The sequence below is a fragment of the Sinocyclocheilus rhinocerous genome, unplaced genomic scaffold, assembly GCF_001515625.1.
Source record: "Sinocyclocheilus rhinocerous isolate Xijiao unplaced genomic scaffold, SAMN03320098_v1.1 scaffold2578, whole genome shotgun sequence".
In the NCBI taxonomy this organism is placed as follows: Eukaryota; Metazoa; Chordata; class Actinopteri; order Cypriniformes; family Cyprinidae; genus Sinocyclocheilus; species Sinocyclocheilus rhinocerous.
Window position 1 is genome coordinate 323813 of NW_015643596.1, and position 12629 is coordinate 336441.

The 12629-nt window shown below is 34.7% G+C and overlaps 1 protein-coding gene across 1 annotated transcript in view; it reads right to left on the minus strand.

Moving 5' to 3' along the window:
* lrp1ba (low density lipoprotein receptor-related protein 1Ba) overlaps positions 1-12346 on the minus strand; it is a 283055-nt gene extending 270709 nt beyond the window's left edge. The window contains exon 1 of the mRNA XM_016574938.1: positions 12123-12346. Within this exon, the coding sequence (XP_016430424.1) occupies positions 12123-12207 (85 nt within the window). The 5' untranslated portion in view covers positions 12208-12346. The remainder of the gene's footprint in view (positions 1-12122) is intronic.
* Between the last annotated feature and the right edge of the window lie 283 nt (positions 12347-12629).

The following is a 12629-nucleotide window of genomic DNA, read 5'->3' on the forward strand; positions in this document are numbered from 1 at the left end:
ACTTCTTTTGGACTGATGCATGCAACACCCGCTGAGTGGCATTAAACAGCTTGAAAGATCAAAGACAATTTTTAATATAACTCCGACTGGATTTGTCTGAAAGAAGAAAGTCATACACACCTAGGATGACTTGAGGGTGAGTAATTTATGGGCTAATTTTCATTTTTGGCTGAACAAACCCTTTAAGTTTATATAACAAAAAACAAACAAATAAATGAAATGAAATGAGACACTAATTGAAGAACCAGCTGTCAGATGTGTAGAGTAGCGAATTTGTTGCAGTGCCAGGTGATTCTTTGCATAAGTATCCCACAAAAAGAGTTATGATGCTATCATATCTTTATATAAGCTACTTAAATACACAGTTTCTGTGAAACTACCCAAATATTGCTATAATAGGAGATGGCTTGACACATATTTCTAAAAGCTAGAGTTCAAAGTACAGTGATTTTATATTCCGATATTGAACTGAAGGAGTCCAGCGGGTCAAACATGTCCGGTAAGCTTGTTAGAGGATCAGCAAAGGTAATATAAGCGTATCACTGGGGCGCAGAGTGAGATTTTGTGTTCAGTTTCCCTCGGTACAGCGGCCTTGTTACACAATGCTACTGCTAATGCCACTGCTATCCCTAGAAGTGACAAGGCCTGTCTGATACCGTGCTGTAAAGGTAAAAACAATACAGTATTTGTCACAGCAATACTGTCATAGGTGAGAAGTACAGAGTCTGGATCCAAACGTCATCAGCTGATTCGTCCTGTAATTCTGAACGCTGTACTGATTCTGATACGAATTAAACTAATTCTCAGATCATCCACCTGTTTCTTTTAATGTAATAACTGTTCAGGGAAAAACTACATGTGCTAATGTTCAGAAAATACAGTAATACATCACTGTCATAATTTTGCACGTCAGTGGGTAGAAGCTGAACGGCACGGGGAAGGTAATTATTGAGCGTAATGGTTTTTCAAGGCATCTGATTCAAATTCAAAACAGTCTGTCACCAAACAAGTCAACGAGAATTCATCCTAGACTCAAGTAGAAAACGAAGCAAAACATGGAGGAATTCAATATAAAATGATTTCTATATCTAACATATATAACAACTGGCACAAATAATATTGCAGTGATATTGTAGCACTTTACAGCATTACATTATTTATAATATTATACAAATAATATAATATTGAATATTTTTAGTTAGACATTCATCTCTACAGCAGTATGTATGTGCATATGACAAATGAAATAAAATGAAGGTAAAATAAAATGAAACTAAAAAGTATAAAAGAGAACACCATTAAATTGCTGCAAGCAAAAAAATTAATAATAACAGTATGTGCATGCATATGACACATTAAAATAAAGTAAAATAAAACAGTATAAAAGTGCATGACATTAAATTGCTAATAAATATAAATAAATACAATATGCACATGCATGACACATTAAAACAAAATAATTAAAATAAGATAAAAACAATAAAATTCTATAACAACATTAAATTGCTGCAAATAAATGTAAAATAATTTAACAAAATAGTAAAAAAGTGTACACAATTAAATTGCAATAAAAAAAATAACAGTATGTACCTGCATGACACATAAATAAAGGTTTAAATTAAAATGAAATAAAAGCATAAATAAATACAGTATGTGCATGCATGACACTAAAATAAAAGTTAAAATAAAATTAAAAATGGTGTCAAAATCAATGACATACATGCATACATAAATAATGTACATGACACAAATAAAATACCAAAATTAAATAAAATGAGAATGACTGTGTTTTACTGTAAAAATTGATTTTGCAGGACTATTAGGGTACATTCAGACTTAAACCATGGTGTAACACAATTCGTAGATCGGGAAGAAGGAGGTGGGAGCCGGCGAACATTCAAACAATAATTTAATAATAAAATAAACACAAAACAGCACGACAGCCCCCCAAGGACGACTGCCGCACACAAACAGAACCAAAACACAAAATAAAATCCAGGCCTGGTCCTCTCTCGTCTTGCACTGTTGTCACTCCTCCTTTTATCCTTCCGGAGCTCCTCCGTGGGACTCGAGACCGGTGAGTGGCGCAGGTGTCGTGCATCTTCACTTACTCCACCGGCCTCGCTCCGTTCCCACAGCTCTCGGCCCCGCCCCACTCGTCACACATGGATTGCAGATTTTGTCACTGAAAATACCATGGCAAAACTGAATTCACTCCTAAACTAACTACTGATTCCTGAAAGATTTGCCTTTTTGCTTTTTGAGTTTGAGATATTCACCTGTACAAAGTCTTGTTTTGTCATTTGGCACGAGCGAGCACTCAAGACGTGGTTGGGGATCTATAACGGAGTCTATTAAGTGTTTATAGGATTTATAGCCCCTTGGTTTATAGTCAATAGAGCTGTGTCTTTATTAGTCAGGCTGAGTTGTTGTTTTGGCCTCTGCTACTGAACGTGAAAGACTTACGATAGGAAACCACCAAAGCGCATTCAGAGAACCGAGCGTGGGACTGTCAGACCATTTTAACCTGCTGGATACAGACTCACTCACACTTACTCGCATTAAAACATTTGAAATTATTAAATGCATGCTGGCCTTTTTTCTCTCTAATTTCCATAATGCGAAACTTGCTTCTTGCAGAATATTGAATGTGTAATTCGTCAATAAATTATCTCTAAATAAAGGCTGAAATCTGCTCCATGTGATCTGCTACATCGTACTGATGTGGAGTCAATAAATCAATGTTAATTTTGTGATTTTTCTTATTTAACCAGCCAACAGCTCTCCCTGAAGACTTTTCTCATCTCATATTCTGAGTGCCTTCATATGAGCATCCTCAAAATATACTGTAGATTAATGGTAATATTTGAACGTGAACTAAAACCTCACTTGACAACATTGCTCTGCCTGGGAAAACAGAATAAACCTTCAAGAAAAATGGTGACGTGTATACATTTAATGCTAAAATACATTCTTATTTCGTAGTATTCGTAATATGACATTCGTATGGTAGTCTCGGGTAGCCAGACTTTCAGACTGACAGCAGAAGGTCCGGGTATCTTGGCCGCCTTGAATGGACAAGGACCACCCAAGAGGCATATGACTGACAGATAAAGCAACCAATCGCATTTAGTTTTGTGCCGCGTCACATTTCAGGGCGTGGAAATGTCCCCACAACAATAGACCGGTGTGTAAAACACTACGGTAATTTAAAGATACTACGTATTTTAAAGAGTCTATGCCGTGAACTTTAAATATTTCACATACTTTTGAAAATCCAGCGTTTAGTTGATCCTGATAAGCACTCATTGTCACAGTTGTAAACACGACGGCTTTCTTCTACCATGAGGGGGTTTGGCATCACGGCATTTTGGTTTCCAGGCGGAACGTTAAAGAACGCGATACACACATCTCCTGGAAATCCTGTATAATTCAACCAATCCAATGACAACTTCGAAACTCCTGAAGTGTTTCCAATTTTGTGTGCAGTATGCATCAGACGTTCAGCCAACAGTCCGTGGGCGTGACGTCTGAGACTATTGGTATGGTGACTTAAAATAAGTGAAACACTGATACACTTTCCAAAAATGCTGTTTGAACAATCTGAAACCTTAATTTCAGTATAAAAATTAATAATGTGTACAATAAAAAATGGCAATAAAAGACACACTCATTCTATACATTTGAATTGGCATGTAGCATTCACTCACAAACCAATTGAGAAACAATGACGTTTTAGTATCAATGGGCATTTATATGCACAAAAATACGCAAACTATCAAAAAAATTTTTTTTTTAATAATTACATTTCTCCTTCAGTTTTGATGTCAAACCATCCACAGATATTTACATGAGAAATGCAAAAACTGAAAAATGTCATATTGTCGGTAAAGAAAAAAAAGCGGGAAAAGAATGTGTAGCGGTTTTGTTAACTTCACTATAAAAACGAATGATCTGTATAATAAAATAAACTATAACAAAAGCAGTTTGCACTATATTTGGGCACTATATTTCAGGCTTGCAAGTATCAAATCTCATTCTTAATTCTACACATTTGAACTGGAGTGTAGCGATTACTCACAAAACAACTGAAAGCCAATGGGCACATTTACATGCACAATAAAACGCTATCAAAATTACTAATTACTATAAAAATTAAGATAAAACCCCTACGTACAACACGTATGCTATATTTCGAGGTGCAAGTCTCTGCAAGCAAATTCTACACATCTGAACTGCCATTTGTGACCCTGGACCACAAAACCAGTCTTAAGTCGCTTGGGTATATTTTTAGCAATAGCCAAAAAAAACATTGTATTGGTCAAAATTATCGATTTTTCTTTTATGCCATAAATCATTAGGATATTAAGTAGAGATCATGTTCCATGAAGATATTTTGTAAATTTCCTACCCTAAATATATCAAAACTTAATTTTTGATTAGTAATATGCATAGCTAAGAACTTCATTTGGATTACTTTAAAGGCGATTTTCTTAATATTTAGATTTTTTTGCTCCCTCAGATTCCAGATTTTCAAATAGTTGTATCTCGGCCAAATTTTGTCCTATCCTAACAAACCATACATCAATGGAAATCTTATTTATTCAGCTTTCAGATGATGTATAAATCTCAATTTCAAAAAATGTACCCTTATGACTGGTTTTGTGGTCCAGGGTCACATTTAGTGTTCACTTGAAAACCAACTGAGAACCAGTGGTGTCTTGGCATCAATGGCCATGTTTCCATGAGCTTCTCTTTCAGTTTTGAAGTCAAAATGTTCACAGATATGCACACAAGACATGCAACCACTGAAAAAGACATTAGATTGTCAGTACAAATGCTTGTGCAATAGCAAAAAAAATGTCTAGCAGTTTTTCAGTGTAAAAACGAATGTGTATGTTTAAAAAAAAAATAAAAACAATGATAAAAGCGGTCTGTACAATGTGCGAACTGTATTTCGAGCTGTGGGCCTCAAATCTCATTCTTGACTACACATTTGAACTTGCGTGTAGCATTCACTCACAAACCAGCAATACGAGAAACAACACTACAAGAAAACATGTTTGCATCAATTATAGATTACTTTCATTTTTTGATGTGAAAACAGATATGTGCACAAGAAATGAGAACACTGAAAATTTTTTTTTTTTAAAAACAGCAAAAAAAAAAAACTGAAAAAATTGTCAATCAGTTTTTTTGAAACTTTATAATCTCCACCAGACAAAACAATAATGTGCACTTAAGCTCAACCAATTCAATCAAACCTGGCAAACACGTTTTAAAGGGGTCATATGATGCGATTTCATTTTTTCCTTTCTCTTTAGAGTGTTACAAGCTCTTGGTGCATAAAGAAGATCTGTAAAGTTGCAAAGACTAAAGTCTCAAATCCAAAGAGATATTCTTTATAAAAGTTAAGAGTTAGCCACACCTACCTAAGTTCTTTTTAGCAGCATCATATGACCCCTTTAATCTGCATGTGAACACAAACATTACATTTCAAGGTAGATTTTCAATGGAAAAAAATAAAAACTAAGTTTCTTGTGTTTCCTTGCACAAAGCTCTTATATGCCTTCTGAAGACTTGGAATATAAACTCATAAAGACCACAAAAGAGCACCGTGAACATTGCTGAAAAGTTCTCCATTTTTGTTCCACAGACAAATACAACAACATACAGGTTTGGAATTACCTGAGATTAAATAAATAATAACAGAAACTGAATTTTTGCCTGAACCAATATGATGACATTTGAACGAAACCAAACCAAGCATGCAACAAAACCGGTGTGTGTCCGCGCGCATTAACAGCTGCATACGAGTGTGTTTGAGTGCATTTGTGTCTGTGCAGAAGTAGTGACAGTGCTGATCTGAATTTAAAAGACCCCCTGTTGTTCTTCTCCGAGTTAAAAGCATCACATCACAGCACTTTCGCCTTTGAGAATCATCCAGCATAAAGATGCTTCATACAAGTATGGACCACGCTGTCTCCCCTCCAAACATCTGCTTTCATTTCATCACTTCAATATTCATGGCATACTTGACAGCCAAAGGTATCAGACCAGAGAAAGTAAGGAATGTTATCAAGAGTAAGCGAACGCGTCAGAGTTGTGCGCGAGTGTGGGAGTCAAGTGTAAATGCAGGTATGGAAGTAGGACTGTGTGTCCTTTGCTTTTTGCAGTTCTTGTAGTCTCTAGCCTGCTTTGTGTTCTACACATTTTATCCTACAGAAGCATTACGTCCAATGGGCACAAACAAAGGCAAAAATGCTTTCATGGGAACACGACAACAACAAATGCACTTCGATAAACACTGGTCTCCATCCCTGTCATCAACAACGAGCTCACATTGCCATAGTGAAAACAACAAATTCAAGTACAACACGTAAGGTGCAACAGTGCAGAGACACTTTGTTACGCCAAAGTCACCTGGCGCCCAATGTAGGGCTCAATCCTTCAGAGGAATGATTGATTTGTCAGACAAATGACAATTTCAGCACATAAGAGACCAGAAAACCACTTTCTCTGAGCTCTTCTTATGACAGATAGCTAAAAGAGACACAAAAGTAGACTATACTCTCTTTTATATTTTGTTATATCCCACAAAACCTGTCATGTTGACCATTATGGTTTTTTTTTGTTTTTTTGCATTATGACATTATTTGTATTATTTTTGCATCCTATTGTCATTATTACTAAAATGCAAATCTGATTCTCATTACAGCAAGAAAAAATACTAAATTACTAAAATATATATATATATATATATATATATATAATAGATAGATAGATAGATAGATAGACTTTTGTGAAAATAAAATGTCAAAATATAGGTGAAATAATGTATTTATATTAATGTAAAAATGAAAGAAAATACTAATTCTGACTTTTACTTATTAATATAAATAAAATAAGTTGATCATACTAACTTTTATTTTATTTTAAATGATTAAAAACTTCTTGCTTACAAATGGGTAAAACCTATTTTTATTTCTATTACATTTTAGTGGTTGTCTTATGTAAATCATGGCAAAAATGTATGAAATATAGTATTTGGTGGTTGGATAGCCCGCAGCCTACTTTTTTTCCCTTTCTTTCTTTAAAGAAATATCACATATATGGATCCAAATATAGACTCTGGATTTCAAGATTTCGAGTAATTAGCCGTGGCTTTCTCGGACAGCTGTATGAGGTGGCATTGAATTTCTAAATACGGCAGCTTTGAAGGATCCAGAAATATGATGGACATAAATTAGGCGCCAGAAATACAACCATAAATATCAATTAGGCAATAGCCGTGAAAACTTACTGAAGTACATAATCCTCTGATGCATGAAGACGCCCATGAGGGGCGAGTTAAAACTCCTCCTTACTGAAGTCTGTCTCCATAAATCTCAAGGATCAAAGGATCACTCTCTGTGATAGAGGCAGACATTTTTACTCTCGCTAATTGGTTAGAAACACAACTGCAACCATCTCCAAGACTACAATCGGCCATTAGCATTGAAACCGAAGGTTTTCATACTTCAGTCACGTGCCAAGTAATGATTTCCTTCACAAACAGAAACATCTGAGCATTTGCAGTAATGAATTGGCATTTTCCGCAAAAATGGGACAAAATTTTTTTTTTTAAAGTTGTTGTTTTTTTCTGTCAACAAAGAGTCTGTGAAAGGAGGTGCTTAGTCTTAACTTGAGAGATCAAGATAAAAATTATTTAGTATTAGTTAATATTATTAATAATATTATGGAGCTGTTGCATTCATTTTAAATGGAGATTTGCATTTTTTCAACCATGTTACCACATTTTCAGACATGTCTAAATATAGTTTTAAAACATATTTATGGTTTTGCAATCTTCTAACATTACACATTAAATAAATATATTATTTAGATGTTTTTAAATTAGTTCATGGATGTGTGTGTGTGTGTGTGTGTGTGTGTGTGTGTGTGTGTGTATATAAATATTTTTGTAAAGTTTCAGACATAAAAAATGTTTTTGGGTCAAATATGGACTATTTAAATATAAATTAAATTTTAATTAAATAATTTACAGTTTAATACTGTTTAATACAGTTTAAAACATACTAGTGAATTTGCAATTCTCTAGCATGACACATTAAATAATTATAAAATGTAGATGTTTAGAAACTATTTACTGATTTATTCCAATATTACATTTAAAAAAGAAAGAAAGATTTCAACACTGTTACCAAGGTTTCAGACAAATGCAGTGTAAATACAGTTTAAAATGAATTTGTGATTTTCTATCATTAGATCATCACATTAAATAAATATAAAAGATATAAATAAACTGTTTTGGTAAATTGTTATTATTTAATGGATATCCAATGTATTAAATGAAAAAAAAAACAATATTCCTTAGTTGGGAACGTTTTATTTCCTATTAATTAATAAATTAAAGATTTAGTTTTGTTTGTTTTATCAGGACTGTGATTTAGAATAAATAATAATAATAATAATAATAATAATAATAATAATAATAATTTAAAAAAAAACAAAGGGACACACTTTATTACTATTTTATTAAATGTAAGGTTTTATTAATAGTAAAAAATATAGCCTAGAACTTGTAACCAAAGATTTCAAAGAAAAGGAGACACACATGGTTCTTGACATCTTGGTTCTTGAGTCCACATCTGAATGATTTTAATGTCAATCTGACTTGAGAAACTGGAGGTCAAGGATTGCATCATCGACAGGTGAGCCTGGCATTTGTTCATACGTCCTAAATATAAGCGATACTGTGAAATTATGCATGACTGTTTGAGGAATGGGAAATGTGTTTCATTCTATATCATGCGATCTATTGCTTCGCACCTGTTTTTAAACTTTGTTCTGCAAGAAACACAATAACAAACTGGACAGAAACAGAGAAGAGGGAATAAACATCAGGCATAGCTTTCAGTAGGTACATGAACGCAGGCTGAAGAGGATCCTGGAAGAGCTGGCAGCTGAATTGACTGACAGTACTGTAGGAGACCCTCAGGCTGCACAACCCAAAGTTCAGCTACTTATGACCGTGAACAAAACACACACACACACACTAAAGCTGGATGACATATTGAATGCTTGCAGTGTGATGCTGCCGATACAAAATTAAGCAACACTGTATTTTTTTTTTAGATGTTTAAGAGCATCTTAGAAGCAAAAACAGTGTTAGATTTGATTTTTCACGGTTCAAACAGTCATTTTCATTTACCGATAATTAATTAATACACTTTTATCTATCTATCTATCTATCTATCTATCTATCTATCTATCTATCTATCTATCCATCCATCCATCCATCCATCCACACATTCAGTACAGGTAAATATTACCATTTCTTACTATATATTGTGATATTGATTCACATAATTAATTTTAACAACTAAAATTGATTAAATATCATTATTTAGTAAAAATGGTACAAATACTTACAATTTTTTAAACATTTTATTTCTTGAATTAAATAATTTGAAATGAAGATATACTATACTATTATAGACATAAATATTGCAGTTCATTACTATACAGTATATTTTGTCCATATAAATGATCCATATAAATGTATCAATAATAAATGATTAAATATCATTATTAAGTGAATAATGTACAAATACCCTTGACGTCACATCAAAAAAATCTTTTGGTACCACATCCAATGCCGTCTAATACTGCAGCTGCTTTTAAGTTACGAACTGTCTATTTTGAAAAACATTAAACGCTACGTCCTAATGATAAATATTCAGTCCTGACCCTAAGGCACATGTGCTAACAATGTGTTCTCAAAAACAATTCGTCCAACTTCACATTAAATTGTGGTCATTTTAAGATCTGTTAAATGAAGCTAAACACCCAAAACTTAATGAACATTAATAAAAATAAGGATGAATTCACTTCAGTAATGGATTATAAAACCATGACCGAACTGCGGTAAATAGATCCACACTGCCAAAACAGAATCCAAGCGCGAGAGGAGAGCATTTCTCAAGCCAACACGTCTTTCACAACTGAGTCATGAGTCAAGTCTTGAACCAATACGAAAAATGTAATGCAGCACTGACATTTAACTACTGCCTATCCCAAGAAAACTGCATTGATAACCAGCCCAGCAGTTCAGATTGCTATCACCCACAAACCTGATTCCAAAATCGTCATTCTTTACATCAATTTACAACTTTTTTTAAGCCAAAGATTGTTTCCAGAATCACACAGAGAGGAATCGGAGCCAAAATTAACACCTGAACCACAACGCCACCTGATTCCATTTATAAGAAATCTAGTTCCTGTCAGCCATGTTGCGAAATTGCATTCAAACAATGAAGCAGTTTAGCTGAAGATAAACTCTTACAAAACAAGCACAATGACATGAAGGTCAAAATCACATTATGTATCGAAAATGGAACGCAAACTTCATTCGGTTTTTGCATTCAAGGAAATTCTGCTCTAGTGTTAATAACATGACATATTTCCATCTGACAGATTGATATATCACCCGAAAGAAAATATCTAGCCGACATTACACTGACAGACACACATTTACCACACTAAGTATTCAGTCTATAGGCCATTTGTGTTTTCGGTTCGCCGTAATGGAACCCTTAGGGAGCTGCTTGATTTGTTTAGGGTAACCACATTTTGTCAATGGTTTATTGAATGTCTGCTCGATAAACTTGGTAACACACCATCCCTTTATAACAAACCCCACATGAAATGTTCATTTCAACATGGACAGTAAATCTATTTTCATTTACAAACCAATCCTTGTGGTCTGTTGAGCTTTTTATGTATAAAAACCCAAACCAAAATCCATTATTCAGATTCTAAAGCATTGTAGCTCACAAATTAGGCAAAAACTGATCAGATACGTGGCCAGTTGGCATTTTTACAGTGTGTTTGTTAATTAGAGAAACTTAGCAGACAGAAATCCATTTTGTATCATTTCTCATGGAGGACGTTTGATAGATATCAAGTGTAAATTTTGATAGTTCATGTTTTCGAAGATATTAAAATCGTCATCTGGTATGTCAAACTAAACACGAGGGTTCATAAAGCATCTAATCAAGGTAATTTGGGCAGTTTTAGGTATCCATGATGCCATTAAATGATGAATCATTCGGTTGCATTTGCTATTAACCTAATAAACCGTTCATGGTTGTGCTGTAAATGCAGCCCTGCCATTTATACCGAGTTCTAAGTCGCATCTGATGGATCAGTGTAACACATACGCACTGCATTATTACTAATAACACAAAGATGACACTGCATTTAAAAGCCATCAGGGAGTCAGTAGCAGATGCTTTTATGAAAAAATGACACTCATACCCCAGTTAAACCATCTACTGTTACAAATAAAGGTGACCGAAAATTAGGTTTACAGCCTCTAAGTTCCACAAAGAACTATATTTCCTCAATTCTTTCAAACTTGGATGCTATTTCTAGTCTTAGAACTGAATTTTGCAAGTTGCCTTTATCCGACACACCCAGGTCAGGTCTTGGAGCCTCTATTAATGATCTAATGAAGGTGTTTTAAACAAGGTAGACATCCAAAATGTGCCTTTCTGGGGTTCTCCAGAAACCTGAACCCAAAAAAACTCAATTGTATCATGCAGCCACAAGCAGTTTTGTCATCTCCAAAGAATCAAGTGGTCCTCAAGGGCATGAAAGAAGGTTCTTGATAAAAAAAACAAAAAAAAGGGTGTAAGAACCATCAAGAACCTTTATTTTTAAGAGTCTAAGTTTGAAAGGTAAAGAAACACACTCTATACAGGTTAAAGACAACTTTAACAAATGGTTAAAAGCTGTTTTCTTCAACTACAACTTCTACAAATAAGGAAGTCACTTAACTGGTTATTGATTTAGTCAGTCAGCCAGGCGCTCTCTCTGTTACATGTCAAGTTATATAATAATAAGTAAAAACAAGATAAATAAGGAGAGCTACTAAGCAATAGATAGATAGATAGATAGATAGATAGATAGATACTTCCCAACATACACACAAGTTTTATTTTAATATTAAACAAATACTATACTTATTAATACTTTAACAATAACATATGGTAATAGGCTACATGCAAATAAATAATAAATAAATACGTTAAGAAGCGGAGTTTGGTATGCCTTACCTTGCTCAGTCCCAGCCATTGTCAGTGTTTTAACCAGCAGAATTAATCCCGACATGCTCAGAAATGCCAAAATAAAGTCGGACATCGTGGCTGGATGTAGTCCCGAGCAGATCCGCTATCCGCCAGCGCCGATGATGATGATGATGCCCAAGTTGAGTGTGAGCAAAGCCGGTCTCAAGCCCCGCAGCGCTCCGCTCCGCAGCGCAGCTCCTCCCGCAGGTGTGTGTGTGTGACTGTACGGACAGAACGGACTGCGTGCGCCTCAGTTTGAGGATAACGAGGTAGGATGGGAGGGGGAGGGAGAGAGAAAGAAGGGTGATAGGACGACGGGAGGGAGAGAGAGAGAAAGAGAGAGAGAGAGAGAGAGAGAGAGAGCACTGAATAATGAGAAATTAGATTATGCATGTGGTGAACACACTCACGTGAGTGACAGACCGATAGAAATACAAGACCAGAGAACGACAGAACGACAGATAGAACGACAGAGCGACAGAACGATAGAACGAT